The sequence below is a fragment of the Athene noctua genome, chromosome 22 (genome assembly GCF_965140245.1).
Source record: "Athene noctua chromosome 22, bAthNoc1.hap1.1, whole genome shotgun sequence".
Taxonomy (NCBI): domain Eukaryota; kingdom Metazoa; phylum Chordata; class Aves; order Strigiformes; family Strigidae; genus Athene; species Athene noctua.
In genome coordinates, this window is record NC_134058.1 from 5,205,245 (window position 1) to 5,227,859 (window position 22,615).

General features: G+C 42.8%; 2 protein-coding genes across 17 annotated transcripts in view; both read left to right on the forward strand.

Annotated features, from left to right (window-relative positions):
* KIF1B (kinesin family member 1B) overlaps positions 1-7,948 on the forward strand; it is a 96,411-nt gene extending 88,463 nt beyond the window's left edge. For 13 of the 16 annotated variants that reach the window (XM_074925046.1, XM_074925048.1, XM_074925054.1 and 10 more), the window contains 5 exons: positions 14-135; positions 893-1,042; positions 1,544-1,736; positions 2,353-2,471; positions 3,256-7,948. In XM_074925046.1, coding sequence (XP_074781147.1) covers positions 14-135; positions 893-1,042; positions 1,544-1,736; positions 2,353-2,471; positions 3,256-3,298 — 627 coding nt within the window. In that variant the 3' untranslated portion in view covers positions 3,299-7,948. Of the gene's footprint in view, positions 1-13; positions 136-892; positions 1,043-1,543; positions 1,737-2,352; positions 2,476-3,255 lie in introns of those variants that run through there. The other 3 variants (XM_074925059.1, XM_074925058.1, XM_074925061.1) reach the window with 1 other exon arrangement.
* Positions 7,949-9,318: 1,370 nt separating this feature from the next.
* On the forward strand, positions 9,319-21,670 carry PGD (phosphogluconate dehydrogenase). Its single transcript, XM_074925065.1, has 13 exons — positions 9,319-9,418; positions 10,478-10,553; positions 10,983-11,162; positions 11,299-11,364; positions 12,482-12,600; positions 13,962-14,031; positions 14,385-14,519; positions 15,177-15,366; positions 17,890-18,020; positions 18,536-18,669; positions 19,025-19,124; positions 20,662-20,784; positions 21,361-21,670. The coding sequence occupies exons 1-13, from the start codon at positions 9,411-9,413 to the stop codon at positions 21,478-21,480; spliced, it is 1,452 nt and encodes a 483-aa protein (XP_074781166.1). The 5' UTR covers positions 9,319-9,410; the 3' UTR covers positions 21,481-21,670.
* Positions 21,671-22,615: the final 945 nt, after the last annotated feature.

Genomic DNA, 22,615 nt, shown 5'->3' on the forward strand with positions numbered 1-22,615 from the left:
TTTCTCCTTGTAGTTGTCAGATATTTCTCCAATTGGGCGGGATCCATCCGTGTCAAGTTTCAGCAGTGCTACCCTCACACCTTCATCTACCTGCCCTTCTCTGGTGGACTCAAGATGCAATTCAATTGATCAGAAGTACGTACAGGGCATTCATAGAAAAGCATGACAATACTTCACAAATCTGTCTTTGCTATGTTTTCTGAGGTTTTTTTCTCCCCCTTTCTTCCTTTTCCCTACTCTCAGATATTTCTCTGTACAGCCCCCTCACCTTACCTTCTCCAATCACTGTGCACAATTATTTTCCCCCATTTTGTTCTTTTAAAGTGTTTTTTTTTTTTTTCCCCTTTGTGCTGAAAGAACAGTCAAATGCTTGTCATTCCAAGTAACCAGTGTGTAGAGCCCACAAGATTTTTCCAGAGTTCTTTAAAAAGACCTATTAACGACAACCCAGCATAGACCAGTTTGGCCAGTAATCTCTGTTTGCCCTTCTGAGCTGTATCTGTGGAAGATATTTTTGATAAAATTGGGAATAACTATTTAGTGAAAGACACGTAGTTTGTAACTCCTCAGTTTAACATCCCTCAGAGGAGGAGTGCTGACCAAGTAGTACATTTTACATCAAACCCTAGTGAGACATATGTCTGTGTTTGGTGAAATGAGGGAGAAGTAGTGGGGAAACAACTTACCAGCAGTTATTTTAAGTTTTATTGCACAGATTTCAAGGGAATTGCTATTTGATATTGTATGAAAGGATCCCAATGTCATACAAAAGTCTGGACTGGAGGATGAGACTTGTAAGACAGGGTACGCTGTAGGTGCTCTTTAAATTCCATTGTCACATTCAGTTGGTTGTTTGTGACTTAGTTTTCTTTCCCCACTTTTTTTTTTAAAGGACACCAGAAGCAAATTCTCGTGCCTCCAGTCCCTGTCACGAGGTGGAACAGTTCCAGATAATTCCTGCGGTAGAAACTTCCTATCTTGCCAGAGCTGGAAAGAATGAATTCCTAAACCTTGTTCCTGATATTGAGGAAATCAGACCAGGGTAAGTTTTCTATTGTCGTGTGATCATGGCTTCCTGAGAGCTGTCACAAGGGCTTTCTGAGATTTGTAGTTTCTTTCCCGCATTTGAGTCAGGTAACTTAAAAGGATGATAACAGAACTGCAGAGTCCTGTGTGATGGAGGCAGGATTGATGAAGGTTGTGTTGATACTTGATCTTTGCAGCATTCATTCCCTGCATCTACTTAATGAACAGGATTTCCAGTGACTTGACTTTAATGTCTGTTGTCAAAAGCATGGCTGAAGTTCACTGAAGTAGAGATCTTTGTGGGTCCTTCTTTCTGTGAGACTTTCGCATAGCTCTTGAAAACAAAATTCAGCTTGCTGTAGAAGAACTTTTTGATAATAGGTGCAGAAAAAACATATTAAAGACCAGGTGTTTTATACAGTGTTTGCAGTTAATAGAGATATTCAGTAGGTGCCTCATTTAGGGGAAAATGTATTCCTGTTTATCTGTGGGTTTGTTTTGTTTTGTCTTTTTCCAGCTCTGTGGTCTCAAAGAAAGGATACCTCCACTTCAAGGAGCCACTCTCCAGCTCCTGGGCCAAGCACTTTGTGGTGGTTCGCCGTCCCTATGTTTTTATTTACAACAGTGACAAAGATCCTGTAGAGAGAGGAATCATAAACTTATCCACAGCTCAGGTGGAATACAGTGAGGATCAGCAGGCAATGGTAAAGGTCAGTCTGAGAGCTGTTGTTTATTCACCCATAGAGCAGGAACATTACAGGTAGTAGCGCATCCATCCCATCCTGCATGTCATCTCTGGTCTGAGGAAAATGCATCTGTGTCTTGGAGAATGTCTGACATCTGATGATTCTGCCCACAAAGTTTCCAGTTTGTTCACTGTTTCTTATGTTTTGGATGCAGTTGTACAAGAGACTGAAACCTGTTAGGCACTGGTTTTGCTTTTGTGAGCATGTGTTGGTACCGTCACCTTATGTCTTTGGTTTTTGTAGTTTTGTTTCTGTGGTGTTTTAGGGTTGTGTGTTCTGTTTGTTTGTTAAAACACCAAAAGAACACAGAAACATCCTGCAAAGACTCAAATTAACTTTACTGGTCCATCTCAGCAGCTCTTAAAGTCCACACTGTAGTTAAAACTATATTTTATAGAAGATGTCCCATTTGACTGACCAATAATATCGTGAAAATGACCAGTGAAACTTAAATGGAAGACCTTAGGTCTTGTGGATTTTAGGAATGTGACACTGCAAACTCTTCCTCAGAGAGGAAGTGTGCTGCATCAGCTTCTGTGCTTGTAGACTTCAGGATTTTAAATTGTCCTTAATATTCCAGACACCCAACACATTTGGTGTATGCACAAAGCATCGTGGGGTCCTGCTCCAGGCCATCAATGACAAAGACATGAATGACTGGTTATATGCCTTCAATCCACTTCTTGCTGGCACAATACGGTAAGAGGCAGTTCCTGGGCAGACAGTGCTGCAAAGCATAAAGGTGGTGAGATAGCATGTCACAGAATTTAATCTTGTTCTGAAGAATCTGACAAGATGGTTGAACTGAAGGAGGGAGGAGGGTGGGCGACAAAAAAAACCCCCAAAACCTCCAAAAAATCAAACAAGCCCTGTATTCCAGGAAATGCGGTGGTTGTTGCTTTGGCCTGTGACATTCTTAACAGATATATCCAGTTAGAATGTGTGTGGTGTGCTTCATGCAGTACCACATTTGGAAGCCTCAAAATGATTTCCTTGTATTACTGTTTTACAGATTTATAAAGCTTCTTGCTACCTCTGTGCAGACAGGCTGGACTGCCTTTTCATGCTCTTGATTGTGTGCTCAAGCAGAAATTCTCATTTCCTTCCCTTTTTTGAACTTCTCTAGCAGCCTTTTTTTAAACACAGGTCACAGACATCCCCTGCTTGCTGGAGAGATCTTACTATGCTACAGTAGCTCTTCCTTTCAGTAAAAAGAAAAATGAAAAGCTGAGCTATTACTATACAGCATCAATTTCTCAACAGTGCAGTCCTTAAAAGATCCTGTTTTCCTTTAAAGGAGCACAGCTCAAGAGAGAAGTCTTTCTCACTACAGCCCTTGATACATTTGACTTTTTGAACATATGGAGAAAACTAGGATTTAAAGGATTCTTAAAGGGATTTTTAAATATGGTGGACAAACTGTGGGGAGGGAAGAAAAACAAACTTCCAGAATTCAACAAATACTTCTCTGCTTCTTTTTCAGGTCAAAACTGGCTCGAAGACGCACGGGCCAGCTGAAGTACTGAGTCCATGTAATGTTCTCATCCGTTCGCCCTAACTCACCTTCTGATAGATAAAGTGTTACCTCTCATTTTCTCTTTGTGATTCTTGACAGTTTCTCTTGTATGTATCCTGTGGCTTAACATCCCCTACCTTCCCAACTCCTTCAGCACATTTTGTAGGTATTCTAACACTACCTTGTTTCTTTTCACTTGTACCAAGAATCGTACTAGTTAGCATGTGGCCAAACAAAAAGAGAAAGGAAAAAAAAAAAAAAAAAAAAAGAAAAAATAGAGTGATTATGCACGACTCTAAAAAGAAAAAAAAAGTTATTTATTTTTTTTCTTGTAACAATTGTTTTCCCATTTCAACTGACCTTTTGGTGTCTGTCCCACTGTCCATTGTTGTCTGTCTAGACTGCTGCAGGTTTTTCATTCAATTTGTGACTTGGCAGTAGTCATTGGTTCCCTCAGGGCAAAGTTCTAATGCCAGGGAAAGATAAATTCTTCTATGTAGACATTACCCAGCCAGGAACTGCAATAGCTCCTCAGGCTTTCTGGATCCAGGCTCTAATTTAAACTCTGTTGAAAGCTGATATTGGACAAATTTATCTGGGCAGAGTGGATTTTGGACTTGGTGCAAGTTTGTGAGTTTCCAGGGTCCAACGAGCTAAGGCATGAGCTGGAAAAACCAAGAGGAGCTGGATAGGATAACCTGCCTTTAAACTCTTGCTGTAAGGTTTTAGGTGAACAGTGCTTGGCTTTAACCCTCCCAAAACATTAACACTCACTCCTCTGCCTCTGAACTGAGGAGATGGAATCTGTGCTGATGTGAGGAAAAATAAAGCACGTCGCTGAAATATTAGATATAATCCCTAAAGTTTTAGATGCTCGGCCTCGTATTTGGCAGATTGAGAGCGTTAAGCAGAAACGGGTCGGTGTGGCTGTTCCCCAGCGCTTTCAGGAGATCACCACGGGAGGGCACTATCCCCTTTCTGCTTTTGGTTCTGACTTCCGAGTTCCTGTAGCAACAGTCGTCACCTCTCTTGGAAGAGATTGACGGGTTGTCACTGGTATGTTAGGATAGACTGCTCTTCGGCGTCGTTCTGAAAGGCCTGCTTTGTGCGTGCGTCCCTGATGTGCACATGGGGAGAGCATCCTCTGTCTACAAAATACTTTAGAGACTTAGCACTTGCAGTATTCTCTAGGGAACAGCAGGACACTTTCACTTCCTTTTGGAATTAACTGTTGAATGTCTCCTAATTTCCCTGCTACAGTTTTCATCAGCTAAAACCCCCTAGTTAGTTTTAACTTCAGAATTAATCCTTCCTGGAGGATGGATCAAGTGGACCCTGGTCCTGGTCAGTGGGGTGTAATAATTGGCTTCTTGGAGATCAGCTGCGTGGTGTTAGTTCTTGACCTACAATGTAAGTTCTCCTTGTGGCCAGAATTTTGGTCCTTGCCCTGAGAAAGGAAAGCAGAATGAATTTCCTTTTTGAGAAGTGAACTCATCTTTGATAGTTAGGTTTTCAGGGAGGTTGGGGAGGGGGGTTGTTTGGGTTTTTTTACTATGTTTCAGACTGCTGTGCTATACTTTCTTGACTTACCTTGGGCACAGATAGGGCTAGCTGTGATACTGGGCCATGTACAGGAATTTCGTCCTGAGGTTCGAACCTCTCAAAGGAGAGGTAAAAGGGTTTTGTTCTACTATTACAGTAGGCACATCTAGGCACACTCCAGCTCAAGAAGGTCATTTTGATTCAGCTCACTCATCAGCAGGTCATGCCATGCATTGGAAATTCTATGGCCAGAAGTGTACGTGGGACTGGCATCAGCTGAGCAATTTTTTAGCTTTATGGGGTTTTCATTCTTCAGTAGAGTGCAATGCATAATGAGGCCTCCTAAAGGCATGGTTGGCAAAGGAGCAGGGAGGTGGAGTCTGACACTTGCTGGGACGTATCTTCATTTATTTTGAGATAGTACTCAAGCTAAATCATGTGCTCATGCTATCTCCTATGGTCCTCAGATTTATTTCAGAACTGGAAGCCAGAGTGACGGAGCATCCTGGGGACCCAGGAGCATAATAGGGATGTTGTTTGTGTTTTGTTTTGGTTTTTTTTCCCCTTCTGTTTTTGTCTTGTTTAATTGTGTGTGACTCTTAATACAGTGATGATATTCCTTTGTTACGCAATGGATGATAATGCACTTCCAGTGTGTGGAGAAGTAAGACTGCTAGTGCTGCAAGAGGGCTCCTCAGGCTGGAGCTAAGCTGATCTGAAGAATTAGGTTAATTTAAGCACTAAGTTGTTGCTGCCATCACCACTGTTTATAATGAAAGTGGAACCAGTTTGAGGAGGCGTAGTGATTGAGGTGGTGATATTTTGTGACACACTGCGAGTGTTTTAATTTTTATCTTTTCTTTTTTTAACTAGAAGAAAACTAGTTTGCTAAGTCTTTGCTTTGGATAAGCCAGAAAATGAACTAAGGGGTTATAGGCATTGCTTAGAAACATGATTAAGGGATCTTCCTTTAAAAGCAGGAAGAGACAGATGCTTATTTTATGCAGAGCTGGAAGTGTTACAGCTGTGTTGCGTAAATGTTAACTCTTCTAAAACTCCAAGCAGCTTCTGATGACTTGATGTCTATGTGGATAACATCATCAGAAGAGCAAAATTCTGTTTTTAAGCATCGTACCTCTTAAAGCTGCATAATCTGTGACAAAATAGATTCTTCATGTGTGGAGCTCAAATGGGCATTACTGTTTTCAGATGTACAGTTACAGTTTTTCACCAGTTGCTGAAGCCTACTTTGAGACATCAGTTTCCCTACCTGAAACTGGACTGAAATCACTTCAGATTTTCTTTAAAAGGATAACTAAGAAAAAAAAAAAAAAGTGGATTTCCATTCCCTTTAAAGCTTTTTCTATGTAGCCCAACATGTCAGAAATTTCTATTTAGAAACAGACCAAGAAGGGAAAAGTGTGCTAAGCTGCCTTACTCTTGACATTTAAAAACCCACTCTTGGTTACCTGCTGCATGTATGTGAGGTCCTGGAGTCGGACAGCTCTTGGGACTCAGCCACTGGAGACGAGGCATCATGCTGTGGGCCTGCCAGCCCATCGAGCATAAGCGCTGGTAGTAAACTTGATAGGCATTTCTTGGAGAGAATGAGTGTGAAACTGTGCTGTAGTTTGGGTTTTTTATGTTCCGCACTTAAAGGAAGGAGAAAATGATCTTTTTTGTCCATTGAAAACCATGTTGTTGGATATTTTGAAACTAAACTAAAGCTTCTATACTGTATTTTAGAAACGCACTTTAAGTACCTTTTTAAAGAAGATTCCTATATTCTGGGATGTAGAAGGGAAGGGAAAATTAATTCCAGACCACTGAGAAAAGGGTTTTTTTGGTCAGTGTCTAATAGTCCTTATTACTGATTAGCAAGGTATTTCAAAGCAAAGACTTTACTTTTTGCTGCTTGTTATCTAATTTACAGGGATTTCATTTTATGTAACGTATTGTATATTTATACATCTGTAATTAATTGCACATTAGATAAGAAAGAGGATTAACCTTGGTATAACACCCACTGGTACTATACAATCAGCTAATACTGCCTATGCATATGCATCTTTCTGGTACTCTTGCAGAGCCTTAGTTTGTGTTAGTTTTATACTGTGGTGGGTGTTTTTGTTGAAGATGCAGCCGTTGACCTGCTGCTCAAAGGAAGGATATAATGCTGCTCTGGAACGGTTTGCTGAATGTACTTTAAAATGGGTCTCTAACATGTGTGCGTTGCATCTCTCCATTGTGGTTAATAACCCCAATATGTGGTCTGAACTGTACTGTATGTAGCAGGAATGTATTAATTTTGTGCTTCCTTGTTTAAAAACATCAGCTGTTCAAGAACAGGATTGACTTTTTTTGTTCAGAAGGCCATTTATGCACTCTAAAGTATTTGAAATCAAAACTAGTCCAACACTAACCAGATGGTTGTGTCCAATGTTATCTGGAACAGTTTTTAAATCAACAGGATTAGCTGTGCATTCAGAAAACTGAGGGTATGGAGGTCATAAGTCTTCAATTCTTAATGTTGCCAAGTTAATGGCCTGATCCTGAGCAGTCCTGAACTACTTCTTGCTTGCCTTGAAACCAGGGACTAGAAGCAGAGGGAGTCTTGAATGATCAGCACTTCCCAGGATCAGTTCTTAATTTTCCACTCTGCTTGTTCATACTTCATGTGCAGTTGATTAAGGTTCTTGAATTTGGACATGAGACATGCTGTTGCACTGAAATACATATTTCTTTTTAAATGCGGTCCCCATTTCCCTGTTTAATCTCTCTGTACACAAGTTATACAAGGTATATGCTGTGTAAGTGGCCTTCTTGAACAAATCTCTGCAAACTGATTTCATCCCAGCGAAGGAGTGTATCAGCAACACTGTACATTAATTTCAGGTTTTCATTTTCTTATTTTATTTTGTAAATATATCTGATATTTGGAGCTTGAGTATACAAAATGTAAATATAGTTCATGTATTTGTACTAATTCTGATCCATTTGCTGTATAGCCTTAGGTGTGCAATGCAGATATCTAACTGTGTATGGTAACCTTGCACCACCGAATTGTTAGTGAACGAGGTGAACAATAAAGGTACAACCAGTGCATTAGCAGATACAATGTGTGTTCCTTTTATTATGATTTAATGACTGGTATCTTAACACTGATTACTTGTTTTCAAAACCTGTTCTGAAGAAGCTTGTGCTTTTGTGAAAAGAAGTGTGTCTTGGCAGTTCTTGAGAAGGACGAGAGGCCCATCTTACATTTCCTCATCCTTCTCCCTTTGCTAGGTTATGCGGCATTTCTAAGTAGTTTATGGATGCTTTCGAAAGATTCTTGTGCTTGAAAGATAAAAGAAGGTTGTCATGGTGCAACCAATACAGGAACTTGCTTATCTGGGGGGGACCATTAAAAATGACAGGAAGCATGTGAAATCAAACCCCCAAAACGTAACAGTAGAGGGCACCACGTCTGTGGGCAAAGATGTGTCAGGGAATCTCTCAGAATCGTTCTCATCTTGGTCTGAAAGTGGAAAGTTCTTCGAAGTCGTGGTGAGGAGACTGGACAGGACATTCCCAAAGCATTTAAGTCTCACAAAAATGGGCTACCACTTGATGTCAAACACCTCTTGTAACTGTCAAACAGCTGCATGATGGCAAAATACTTTTATCAGGCTGCTGGCTAGATCTGTTTATCTGAAAAGCTATCATGGATGTTTTGCTGCTGTTGCCAATTCCTGATTTTTTTCCAATTGTGCGCTAGAGTAGCCTGTTAGCTTTCTCCGGTTGCTTCTCTGACAGCTTATTCAATACCGCAGAGAAGCTGCTGTTCCACTGCTTTCAGATTCGTTCACTCTCAATGCTGCGAAATAAGGTGAACAGAAAAGTTGATGGGTCAGTTTGCTGCCAGTCTCCGAGTTTCGAATGTGCCTTTAGCAGAAGGTAAACATGCTTGAAATGTAGGTTTTTCTTGGTGATGCATCTGACTGGTGGATCAAAGGTACGAAACCAACTTTCTTCTCTTAAACGTGATTTTAATCTCAGTGCTGACAGAAGGGCAGGTTTCGTTTGTTTGCCCAAATTCTAGGGCACCCCAAAGACAAACTGACAGCAGTGATACCCGAGGAGGGTGTTTCCACAGGGGCGCTGCGGGCGGTGGATACTCTGTAATTAATGCAGAGAAAAGACAAAACTCAGCGGTGCCCGCCGGCCGCGGTTCCCGTGTCCCCGGGGCAGGTGTGGGGCTCCCCTCCTGCTGGAGGATGAGCCTGTGCCCCCTTGGGGGCTGCTCTGCCTTTGGAGGGGGGACAGCCCTGGCCCGGGCCACCGTCCCGGTGCTCGGGGCCGCCTCGCTCCGCTCCCGGCTCGGCTGCGGCGGCACCCAGCGGCGGTGTCTGTCCCTTTAAGGGGACGAGGCGCCCGACCCATCGGCCCATGGGCGGGGGGCGGGGCTTCCCGGCAGAGCCAATGGGCGCGCCGCGCCGCGCCCCGCCCCACGCGCGCGGCTGAGGGCCGGGCAGGGCCCGCCGCAGGCCGAGCCCCGGGAGCCGCCGCCGCCGCCAGCCGCCCCCCGCGCCGCCGCCATGGCCCAGTGAGTGCGGGCAGCGGCTCGGCCGCCTCCGCGCGCCCCTCAGCCGGGACCGGGCGGGGCCTCGCCGGGGGGGGGGGCGGTGTGAGAGCCGGGGGGTGCCCCCGCCCAGGCCCGGCGGGCCGTTGGCCGCTCCTGGGGAGAGCCGGGAGCGTGTCGCCGAGGGGCAGGCGGGAGCCTTCGTGGCCTCTCGCCTCTGGCGAGCGACTCTGTGGAACCCGGTTTCCCGGCGGGCTGCTCTGGGGGAGGCGGGCGATGCCGCGCGGTCCCGCTTTCCCGTTCGGCCGGTGCCGCGGTGCGCCCGGGAGGGAGAGGACGGGGCCCTCCAGCCGCCTGACGGCGGGTTGGTTCCTCGGCGTTAGAGGCTCTGCGGCGGGTGAGGGACCAGCAAAGAGAATAAGCCGGTTGGCAGAGAGACTTTTTGACAAAAATCCGGGAGCGATCAGTTTTGGAGCCATGACTGCGAAGCAGGAAACTTATTCGTGACTCGAGAAATAGAAGTAGGGAAATAGAAATAGAATAGTTGGGCTTCTCTGCGCACACGCCCCTTGTAAACTGAATTAGGCAGCCTCTGGCAGAATATCCTGTTTCCCTCATTTTCTTTGCTCACCCGACATCTGAGACAGTTTGCATGGAGAGGCAAAAAGGAATGGTGTAGCGCTCAGATGTGATGTTCTAGTGCAGCATCTTAAATGTGGAGCTGCGACAGAGCTGGATCCATCAGCGAGGTATTAGAGCCTCTCTGTTTCCTCCCTGCCTCCTAGCGCACTGTTCTGGATAGCTTACTCTTCTTACTCATCTAGCTGCGTTTTGGTAGTTAGGAAGAAATCTTAGTGACCTGAAACGTGCTCTGTGTCAGTCTCTGCTCTGTCTGCTGGGCTGACTGGGAGGCCTCTTGCTGTAATAACCTACAGAACCAACTCGGAACGTGTGCTGCAGCCTCTGTAAGAAAGGGGTGCGCTGGCCTACAGTTGACAAGAGCAGAACAGCCTGACGGAGGGTATGGTGCTCCGGTCGCTGCTGCTGAGACTCACCTGGTGATTTTGTTCTTCCACATTCTAGAGCTGACATTGCTTTGATCGGACTGGCTGTGATGGGCCAAAACCTTATTTTGAACATGAACGACCATGGCTTTGTGGTAAGCAAAGGAAAACGTTGTTCAGAAAGCCTCACTCACTAGTACTTGGGGTTGGAGCTGAGCATTTTGTGGGGTTTTGATTTTTTTAATTGTGATGGTCTAATGGGTGTTGTTTCCTCCTTTTAGTTATAATCTAGGCTGCCCTTTGCCCTGTTTCCAGAGAAAAGCAGCAGTGCATGCCTGTACTCAGCCACCTGATTGTTGACTACGTATGATTTTTTTCCCAGAAGTTTGCTTTGGGCTTGGCCATTGACCGGAGGTTCCCAAGGCACTTGCAGAGACATGCTGCAGGTTCATCCCTGCTCTGTGTCTTTAGGGAAGGTGGAAATGGGAGAGCACGTGATGTTGAACCTTGCCTCTGTAATTTGTGGTCAGAGCTAAAGTAACTGTTTTGGCAGCTTTTATTAATGTGTTTCCTTGTGCCCCCAGGTTTGTGCTTTTAACAGGACGGTTTCCAAAGTGGATGACTTTCTGGCCAATGAGGCCAAGGGAACCAAAGTGATTGGTGCTCACAGCCTGGAAGAGATGGTCTCGAAGTTAAAGAAGCCTCGTCGCATTATCTTGCTGGTGAAGGCTGGAAATGCAGTGGATGACTTCATCAATAAATTGGTGAGGCAAACATCCTTTCTACCTGTGACTTCCTGCTGTCTTTTAGAGAAGTTTCCCCTAGAAGATCTCAATTATTCATCATTAATGAGGTTTTGAATACATGGAGAAAACCAAAACAGTGATTTATGTTTGGCAGGTGCCGTTGTTGGAGACGGGAGACATCATAATTGATGGTGGAAATTCTGAGTATAGAGATACCACGGTAAGCCTGTTTTCTGTCTGAAGTGGATGAATAAATACACATGATTCTTTCTCCTCTGATCATCAGAACAGTCAGTCAGTAAGATGTTGTCTCCCCCTCTGCTCAGGGAAGGCCAAACTGAGTTATCTCTGCCAAACTAGATCATGCGGACTATTAAAAAGCGGTAGTTAAGGACTGTTCTATAAATATATTTTTATAGAAGTTGCTCGAATCATCAAAGAATATTTTTACTAATATCTTTTAAAGAGTGAAGGCCTTTAGAAAATTTCCTATTATTATCTTGAAGAGTTTTCAGGGAGATTTGAAAGTCTAAGGGTGTTTATAGGTTTGTTGTTATATCTCAATCCTACATGACCACGGGAAAATTAATTGAGACAGAACTGCTGGTTTGGCTGTCTTCGTAGAGTAATTATCTGGGGGTTTTTGTGGTGTGTGTTTTTTTTTTTTTTTTTTTTTTGTTTAAAAGCTCCTGCTTGTGAGCTGGCTGTAACTGCAGAAGTTTTAGAAGTTACCTTAGCATATCTGGAGTGCTTACATAAAAATATTGCATTCAAATTGGTACTTCTGAAGCTTAGAAGGGGTGCTGGTATTAGTCTTTCTGCTCTGACATCCTGATCTTGGATAAGTGAGTTGGCCATGCCAGAATGAAAACCAGGTACTAAATGGGGATTAATACTTAGGGGTGTCAGCCTGTGTGTCTCTCCCACTCAGAGGGAATTAGTTTCCCTTATAGTTGTTCATGCTTGCCCCTTTACTCTGCAGTGAACTCAGCAACTCTCCTTGGCCCTCATCTGCCTTCCCCGCATCTTTGCACAGAGCGTGTATCACCTGACACTTAATTCTGAGCCTTTTCCAGCCTCGGTACTGCTCTTCACTTTGTGGTGCTTGTAAGGACTTTGTTTTCTCAGCCTGTCGCTTTTGCAAGGATCTGTGTCAAAGCAACAGGAAGTTTCGTAACATTTGCTTTAGTGTCTTCTTTGAGCTTTCTCTGAGGTTGTCTTCTAGCACGTCCAAAACAGAACTGAAAAACTAATTTTAGGTCTGAATTGCTAACCTTTGTTTGTAAGACTGTGGTGTTAAAAGAAATTAAATAATGCCTCTCTGCTCTTTGTTCCAGAGACGTTGTAAGGAACTGCAGGAAAAGGGCATCTTGTTTGTCGGGAGCGGTGTCAGTGGTGGAGAGGAGGGTGCCAGATATGGTCCTTCGCTCATGCCAGGAGGAGCCAAAGAAGCCTGGTAAGCATGAGCTAGTATATTCTTCTTCAGGATGGTCTGCAACAATCGTCTTCTGTTCGTGTTGAGAGCTGAGGGAGGGAAGGAGGAGGGTGTGGGTGTGGAGAGAACAAGATATGTTGCCATATCACTTCCTCAAGGCTCAAGATTTCTCAGCCTAGCTGGGGTCATGGGGCAGTGCTGACTTTTCATGGCAGGCAGAACAAAGGCAGGTTTTTCTTCCAGGAATTCACAGGCAAAAGTAGTACCTACAGAAATCTGAAGGGAGAAATGTGTGCCAAGGGAGAAAAGAATTTTGTTTTATTTTTTAAAAAGTACTGTTCTTGATTATGATTTTTCTTCGGGAGCCCTACGCACTTGGAAAGCTGTTAACCATGAAACAGGCAGCAGCAAACATCCCTGCAGTGACATGCCTTATAAAAGGAGGCTTCAGTACTTGTTTGTACTGACTATTGAACACGTTAATTTTTTTGCAAGTTTCTGCCATGCTGCTGTGCTCTTTTGTACTCATGTTACTGTGAAGGACTGTACAGCAGTATTCATATTAGACTTTATCCCTGGTTTCTCATTCTCTCTGTAAATGTAGAAAGAAAATGTGTGTGTAGGCTTTACCTGAGCTTTAAAATTTCTTAATTCCCTGTCTTTTTGCATTAGTATTTCATACCAATATCAGCCTGTTCAAATTTGATGGCACAAAGCCAGAAGTGACATAACAGTAATCTGCTGTCTGATCATTTTTTTTTGCCTTAAACAGCTCTGTAGACAACTGCTGTTTGCCACCCTTACCTGAACTGTGTCCCCCACTTCTTTCAAGCACCTGCAGCCCACGTGTCACCCACGCTTCTTTCCCAGTGATCATTCTTCACGATTTACTACACTTGGAGAGCCTGGCAATGACAAAAGCTCATAATTACTGCAATAATGCAGATAACGATATCCTGACTTGCGTTCGTGGAGTTTCTTCCCTCCTTCCCTCTCCTCCTCCAGGTCATCCTGGATTTTTCTTGTGGCTAAAGAACAGAATGGGATTTTGTTTCAGCTCTGAGTGTGAGCCTGTATCATAACTTGCCTCTATTTCCCCATTTCTAAAATGGAGAAGATAATATTTGGGTTCCTTTAGGTTCATAAAGCTTGTCTGCACAGTGCTGTGTGACATGGGCTGTCCCCATTTCTAGCAAACAGTGTCTAGTTCTGGGAAAAACATACATATTATTTGGCATTGCTGTGTGGTGGGTTATCAACCTGCCAGTGTGCCCTCACCCCAAGCTGCCTTTTGGCATCATAACAATGGATATTATTTTTTTTTTCCTTGTGGTGTTTATGTCCTCTGCCTATCTGCTGAGGCATATTATTTCTCCCCACAGGCCCCACATCAAGACCATATTTCAAAGCATTGCTGCTAAAGTGGGATCTGGGGAACCTTGTTGTGACTGGGTAAATATTTATTTGATACTGACCTTAACTCGTGGTTAGAGTCATGCTCTTAGGTAGATCAGTTGCCTGTTTGTCCTTAATAAAATCAGCATCATTAATGAGTTGATTTTTTTTGGCTCAGTTCAAATCTGCTGTCTCTGATAACTTCTCCTGTACGATGGAAAGACAAAGTCTTATGGCTGGGTTGTGCTGGGGGAGCTAAATGGATCTGTGACCCACAGTGTTTTCAGTTATCCCTGGGCTTGCGTACGTCCTTCCTTCCTTTAGGCAGAAGGAAGCCCTAGGCAGGTATTAAACACTGGAAGTGGGGACAGCACTGTTGCTGCTGACACTTTGTTGATGTTTCCTGACAGGTAGGGGATGAGGGCGCCGGACACTTTGTGAAGATGGTGCACAATGGGATTGAATATGGAGATATGCAGCTGATCTGTGAGGCTTACCACCTGATGAAAGATGTGGTGGGCATGGAGCATGATGAGATGTCAGAGGTAATCGCTAGGTTTTAGTGTCTTGCCTTCTTGAGCCATGTGGCTGGCTGCCGTTGATGGAGGCAGCTGGCCTTGAGTAAAGCTGTGTACGTACATGAATTTTTCTGATGTGCCTTTTGCCACAGGCAGTGCACCATATTCCTGAGCTTCAAATGGGGTAGGGAGCAGCGAGCACGTACACCTGAGTGTTTATAGAAGTTGTCTGAACTCCCAGTCTAAAGCTGATTTCTACCAGGAAGCACCTTCTTGTGTAGAGATATGAATTACTTGAGCGTTACAATCAAGCAGGCAAATCTTGCAAAGACCTTATTGAAGCAAGTTAATAAATATAATGTGTCTTGAGAGGGCAGATCTGTTTCCAGCCTTCAGTGCCTGCAGTGATGGGCAACAGGATGAGCCGTGCCTCTGCCCTCGCAGCTGGAGGTGGGGGCTCTGCAGCTCTGAGTCTGGGGTGTGCTCCTTCCAGCGCCAGGCTCCTGCACAATGGCCTTTCAGCAGCGCTGGGATCCTTGCTAGATGTAACCAGTAACAGAGATAGGTTTGTCGCCTTCTGAATGTATACACATATGTGTGTTTATGTATACATACATCCATAAATCACTTTATATATATGTAGTAGATACATAGTAAATCAGGGTGTGTTTTCTCCTCTTCCAGGTATTTCAGGAATGGAATAAGACAGAGTTGGACTCTTTCCTGATTGAAATCACAGCCAATATTCTCAAATTCAAAGACAGCGATGGTAAATACCTCCTCCCAAAGATCAAGGACAGCGCAGGACAAAAAGGCACAGGAAAGTGGACAGCCATTTCTGCCCTGGAATACGGAGTCCCTGTCACGCTCATAGGTAACTGGTTCTTTGGTCTGGCCTTGTCTTTCCTACGTGCATGTACCCCGTCACAGTAAGGAGTGTGGTGATAAGTAATTTCAGAAATGAGCCCACACTAGGCTTGCAGAAGAGGCTTTTCTAGGTGTAGCTGTTGCAGTCTTTCTACCCTTGAGAGCTGTTACTGTTTTTCTTTGCTGGACTTGTTTTTAACATGCCTTTGTCCGTGGTATCCTCCAGTGCTGGTGATGGCTCGGAGACAGGTTAACGTAAGTGCCGTGCTAGAACTGTCATGCTTGATTGATGCAATGTCCCTCCCCATAATCCTCTACTTTACTTGCTACTCCAAATCCCATCATAGCCTAAAAAAAAAAAAAAAGGTGGGGGCAGGACACCCTCAAAACCTTGTTGCTTGTCTACTGCTTGATAAGTACTTAAGACTTCTCTGAAGGCATAAATTACTTTTCATTATTTTTTACTACCTAAGTCTTTTTCTATTTCTGTTTCTGTATAATTTAGCTAAGCCAGCATTAGTGTGACTAAACAGGAACACAAGAGCCAGACTGTATTGTGGGTTGAGAAGCACAGACAGATTTTTTTGAGAATAGCAGCAGACTGCTACCTTACGATGATGGTTGCTGTTTTTCCACAACAGTTGATTGTGCTGTTTCTTTATACACTCTTGACTGCTGCTTTTTTCTCTTTTGTGGCTAATCAGGCTGCTGATCCAAAGCCAAACTAAGCTGATGGAAAAGTATTTTGTAATTGCTTTGACTTATATCCCTAAAGTGTGAGAATTTTCCTGCTCACATACATCCCTAACAGTCTCCTTACCTACCCTTCTGTCTAACCTGGCCGCTGAGGGGACTTGTGACACAAGAGGTGTAATACAGCTGCAACACATTCAGAGTGCTCTCTTGCCATGGGTCAATGTAGACTTTCCTGCTGAGTAAATAAGATGACTCAACAGGTGCTTTGCTCTTGGATTGGCTTTAATTTTCATGCTTTCTCTGCCTTGTTTTCCTTTGCCTTGGACGGTCAAGTCCTGTTGTATTAGAAGATAAGAAAAACTATGTTCAGTAGGCTAAAAGAGTAACTGCAGTGATAGCTATCAGAGAAACATGGCTGCATTCCAACAATGTATTTTTACAAAACAAGTTTTGTAAGTGGTTTTAATATTCTGCTGCAGCTATAGTCTTTCAGTTCTAGGCTGGAAACAGTGTTTCTCACTTGTGCTGTTAATATTCTCCTGTTTGGGCTTCTTGCAAAGACCAAGGGTGGAGGAGACGCTCCCTAATTAGTCCTCTGCAGTGCCTGGGGAGCATTGTTAGGTAATGATGAGTTGATAGGGAAGTATGTGCAATAGCCCTTGTGCAAACAGGGCCGTTCTTAGGGCAGTTGCTGCGTGTGTGGTTTTACCGCATAAGCATGACTTGCAGACTTCTGGTTGTAAAAGCAGTGTCGTGCAACTCTTGCTTTTTCCTGGTTTTCCCCCCACATTTCTTCTCCCCGGTGCTGAAGGAAGTATTTGCAGAAACGGAGAGGAGCCAGTTCTGATTTTGTTAATCCTGTTGCAGGGAGGATCCAGAGTCTTGTGAAAACATTACTCATTCATCTTTTTTTTGTTTGGTTGGTTTTGGGGTTTTGGATTTTTGTTGTAATTCATGACTCATTTAAAAGGTGGAAGAAAAGTTCAGTATGAAGACTATAATAAACTCGATCGCTTTCCTTCTATCAGACCCTGGAAAGGAATTTTTTTTTTTTTTTGCTATTTAACAATACTGTCTTCAGTTGCAAATAAGTACAACTTCAAACAGCATGATTAGGAAGGGACTGCGACAGATCGAGAGATTGGCATTCAGGCTTTCTCTTTAGAAGCTGAAGATAGTCCTTGGCTAACTCCTTAGCCCTGGTTAATGACATTTAGTAACCTGCTTAGTGATGTTATAAAACTTTCTTATGGGCTTCTGAATGCTAGTGTTATGGGCCTACCAGATTTGTAAAACTTATTTCTTTTTCCAGGTTAACCTGCTGATTTATTCTTGATTTTAATTACTCTTATTTTGTATGCGTGTATTTCAGAGCACACCCAGTTAATGCGAGTTGGCATTTATGCAACAGCTTTTTATCTTCAAAACATGATACAATAATTAGTGAAGTCTTCAGCCTCGCCTGTCCCTAGGCTGCAGAGCAACATTCTGTCTTTCATAGATAGGAAGAGAATTTGAAGTAAATTCTTAAAACTAAGAGCTGGTGAAGGTTCCAGGGGATAAATTTTCATGTGGATGACTTGTGGCTTTTTTTCTTTATCATTTGAGAGCTGTATCAGTCAATATTTACCCTGTGGTTATGCTGTCTGGCAGTTTAGTCCCTCAATAATGCTCTTAATTGGTTTCTACACCTCTTCCCCTGTGACACTGTCTCACTGTGTATGCGGCTCATCCTTCAGTGGCATTCGCACTGTGTGCTTGAGGACAAGTATCTCAGGCCTTACCAGTGATGCTGAACTTTCTAAATGTCTCCCCTTTCCTACCATCCTTAAAGGTGAAGCTGTGTTTGCACGGTGCCTGTCTTCCCTCAAGGATGAGAGAGTACAGGCCAGTAAGCTGCTGGGTGGGCCTAAAATTACTCAGTTCGGTGGGAACAAGAAGACCTTCCTGGAGGACATACGCAAGGTGAGACATTGTGCTTGCCAGAGTGCTGTATTAAAGCTGCATGTCAAAGCAGGTTTTGGATGCTGCAAACCCTGGTGAGGAGTTCTAGTGTTTACATTTCATGACGGTTCATTCCTGCTTCAGCCGTCCCATTGTGCATTGCCTAGTGGTGTCCAAAAAACCTAGTGCAACCAGTTCTTTTCCTGAGCAAAGAACAGGTCTGAAGGAATTCAATTCTAAGCCACGGTGGGCAGTGACAAGTAGTTGGAGTGCAGAGGTCATAATTCATGCATGGGAACGTACTTTTTCATCCCTCAACACTCCCATCTTTGTAATGGGGCTAATAGCTCTTGATCACTCTCTGTTGAGACCAAACTTTCCAACCATTAGAAAGGATATTTTGGTTCTCAAATAGCTGGAATGTGGCTACTGTACTCATCCCTGATGAGATGTGGACTAAACAGAACTTGTACACTGGGAATTTTCTCGTTCAACTTTGTGGGGTTTCACTTGGAATATGAATTTTTTTTTTTCAGGCCCTGTATGCTTCCAAGATTATCTCATACGCTCAAGGCTTCATGCTGCTGAGACAAGCAGCCAAAGAATTTGGCTGGACGCTGAATTACGGTGGCATTGCACTGATGTGGAGGGGAGGCTGCATCATCAGAAGGTAATTGAGATGAGGAGATAACTTAGTTGCTATGGGGAGAAGAGTGGGCAATTTCGTTTATGTGGAGCTAGACTGACAAGCCTAGAGATTTTCCTGGAAAATCCATGGTGCTAATCTGCTGATAAGATACTGAAGAGGCTGTTTCTGTAGATGGCACTAAAGGTTACAAGATGAAGCCAATTTTCTGGTGGCTTAGCTACTGCAGATTTTCTTCAATCTTTGTTTTGTTTGCATCTTTCTCAGTGTTTGGAATCCAAGTCTGAGAGAGTCAAATTTTGGCACTGTAAATTTTGGATTATGTGCCTTTATTGGAAGCTGTGAAATTTTACTTCTGGTTTACATGTGTTCTGCCTAGTGTGTTCCTGGGAAAAATCAAAGATGCTTTTGATCGAAACCCTGAGCTCCAGAATTTGTTGTTGGATGATTTCTTCAAGACAGCTGTTGAAAACTGTCAGGTGAGTTTCTAAGTAAGAAAGAGCATAAAACCAATAGTTTACAGTCTGGGCTTCTTCAGCTTCTTTCCCGGGAGTTACATTCAAAAGTATATTTAGATTGAAAAATTAAAAGATAGAGAACACCCTTGAAACCTATTTATACAGCATCCTTAATCCCAAAGATCTCTGAAACAATCCTTAAATTCTTTGGGACTGTGTATGCGTATCTGTACGCACATAATGTGTGCATGTAGGAATTAATCTTCTGTGGCTTCAAGGTACCCTTTAGTAGAACATAGCGGGAACAGGACAGGAAGGAATCTGCATAGCTGGAGCTGGTTAAAACTGAAGAAGGTTACTGCGATGAGGTAGGCTATGCTGAGGTCCAAAGTAGAATCTTGCCAGACACCAGGGTTAGCAACCTGTCCTTGGAAAAAATGCCTACAAATGCCTCTTGCCTCTATTTCATTAGAAAGTTGAAAAATATTAGTTCTAAATGAAGGAAAAAAGGGGTTGCATCACTGAAGCACTGCTTTATAAATCAGCATCCAGATACATCAAGCCATGAACCCAGGTCTCAAGTAATGTTGCAAGGTAGATTTGTACCATCAACCTAAAAATAATACAGGAGCAATCGAACATACAGTCCTTGTGTCACGGTTCTTCCCTTTGATACTAGCCATGCTACTGTTAGAAACTTAAGGCTTCCATTTTACTACTATAGAAGAGCCTTAGGTGGAAATCTAGCAATTCAGAAGAACCATGATGTCAAGAAAAAGTGTCTAGCCTATGTGAATGTTCTCATCACTGCCCTCTATCTTGTGCCTACTGTGCACTTGGATTTCAGTTGTGCAGAGTATAAAGCTTCTATTACCATTGTTTGCAGTAGCACCAAAATAAGAGTGTTCCAGATTTGGACACTGTCCAAACTGTCCTGTTTGGATGGAGTTAACAGGCAGAACTAAAACCAGATTATCTGACCAACAAAGAAGTCATATATTATCACTAATAATTCAAAAGAATGAATGATATTAATGATAAGAAAGTTAAAAAACTGAAGCTAAGTATTCCATGCAGGTTACTACATCAGATGTACAGTTGAAATGAGAATTATCCACATGTCTGAAGTATTGTGCTGACCTCTTATGCCCTGGGTGGGCTTTGTACTGTGCTTGATTAGAGGTCCAGAAAGTGTCTCAGTGTTTGCTCAGTATGTTCCCCACTGTCTTCGTGCTTCGGGGATGCACTGAGTAGGCTTGTGCAAGAGCAACATCCTTGCTCAAGGCTGTGGCTTGATCGCATGTGAAGTATATGTCAGCAGTTACTGTCCTGTTTGTCAACTCTAACTTGCCATTATTTTGGATCAACTTTGTTTATGTAAAATCAGGAATGTTGATCAGAAAACTCTTCAGACTTGGTCATAATTTTTCATATAACGTGAAATAGCACATGCCGTTGTACCAGAATAGTTCATATGCCTGCACATAGCTCTGAGCAAACACTGATTACTTTCTTTCTTTTTTCTTTCCCTTCCCTCCCCTCTTTTCCTCTGTCCCAGGACTCCTGGCGACGTGTGATCAGTACTGGAGTACAGATTGGTATCCCTATGCCCTGCTTCACTACAGCACTTTCTTTTTATGATGGATACAGGCATGAAATATTACCAGCTAACCTGATTCAGGTAGGTGCCTGAAGTAGTGTAGCAGATCTTCTGGCTATTGAAATATCATCATGTTGTTGTTTAAATACTGGTCTAAAGGCCGTGATGGCAGTATGTCCTAACCACCCCAGCATTGCAAAGATAAAGGCATAGGTTGCCTAATATAATTCTGTTAAACCTGAAATTCACAGCAGTGAAAGTCTGTGAGATGTCTGGATAGAGACGACCAGAGGTACTGTTATGACAGTGCCCAGCATGTGTTAGTATTCAATCTGTGAACCAAGGGTAATGACATCTTTGAATCAAAATGCTTTATAAAGAACTCCCTTTGAACCTTTGGATGTATCTCAGTGCTTATTTTTTAGATGAGTAGATAGCAGAAATAATGTAATTGCCTTTATACAGAATTCCTAATTACTAGATATTAGTAAATGTTTCATTGCAGCGATTTTCTAATAATGAGAAAATAAGTTTGAATGTTATAATATTGGAGTCAGAGTATTCCTATAGTCAAGTATCAGTAGGTGCAACTTCTACTACTCATATGCCTGTGATACTGATGTGTCGTGTGTGTGTGTGTGTGTGTTCTTATTCTAGGCTCAGCGTGATTACTTTGGTGCGCATACCTATGAGTTACTATTGAAGCCAGGTGTATTTATCCATACTAACTGGACAGGCCATGGAGGAAATGTGTCCTCTTCTGCTTACAATGTCTAATGCGAGTATTTCCTCTTGAAGCCCAGATACTGTAGATCTCAGATGTTCCTCCTAGAATACCACTTTTTACTGTACTGTGCTAGAACTTGTGTTTGTACACTTTTGTAATAACTTGTGGGTATATTTCATATATATATATCTCAATATATATATCTCATAAAAGAAAACTAAATAAATTTGCTTATAAATGCATTGAGGTGTTTTCTTTCTGCTGCTGCTGGTCAAAACTGACTACAATGTCTTCGTGCAGTATTTAATAGAATACATTTTATAATGTTAATATTCTTATTGTATTATAGTGCATAAACTCATAGGGATCGAGATAGAGATGGCTGCATTTTGGTAATTGCTAAAGTGGAGAATGGCAGACAGCACAGCAGTGCTACACAAGATTCCAGGGAGGTGAAGGCCTTTTTCTGGTTGCTGTTGTTTATTCATAACAGGCAGTAGCTTGCTTCTTAAAGATGAATTCCTGGGTGTTCACCCGCACACAGTCTTGCACACAGAGCTCTGCTTGTTTTCTGTGACAGGCTGAAGGGTGGGATGGATTGTGGAGAAACTTGAATGCAGGTCAGGGATGTCAAGACTGATACTCCTGTCGCTAAGCCATTCTCCTTTCAACCCTTGTTCCCACTTTTAAGTTCTGCCATAAACTGTTGGCTTAGCAGTGTGCTTGCAGTCTTTTCTCCAAATCTGCCTGTTCTTTGCCTCCTCTTCTCATGGGGCAATTAAAAATACCTGCAGTAGCATGCAAAGTGGCCCTGTTTGATATTGTCTTCCTGCAATCCCACAGTAAATAGTTTTCAGGACTTTTGAAAATTCACCTGGGTGCCTGTACCTTTTTTTTTTTTTTTTTCCTCAGAACTTCTCAAGTGTTAAATTTTGTGCTGTGCTGTGATTTTTATATTATTTTTTTTCTCCATTTGTTTCTGCTAAGACAGTAAGCTATTTAATTATTAGTTGAATATCTGTGTAATTACCAAAAGATTGCTTTGAATTTAAAGCAACTTTCCTCCAAATTATGTTGTAAAATTTAGGAATTCTGTAAAATAAATGTGTGACAAGTTGCAGGCAATAGTGATAACTTAAAAGGTCATGAACTTATTTTGGTGATCAGTTTGCCCCAGCATTTGTG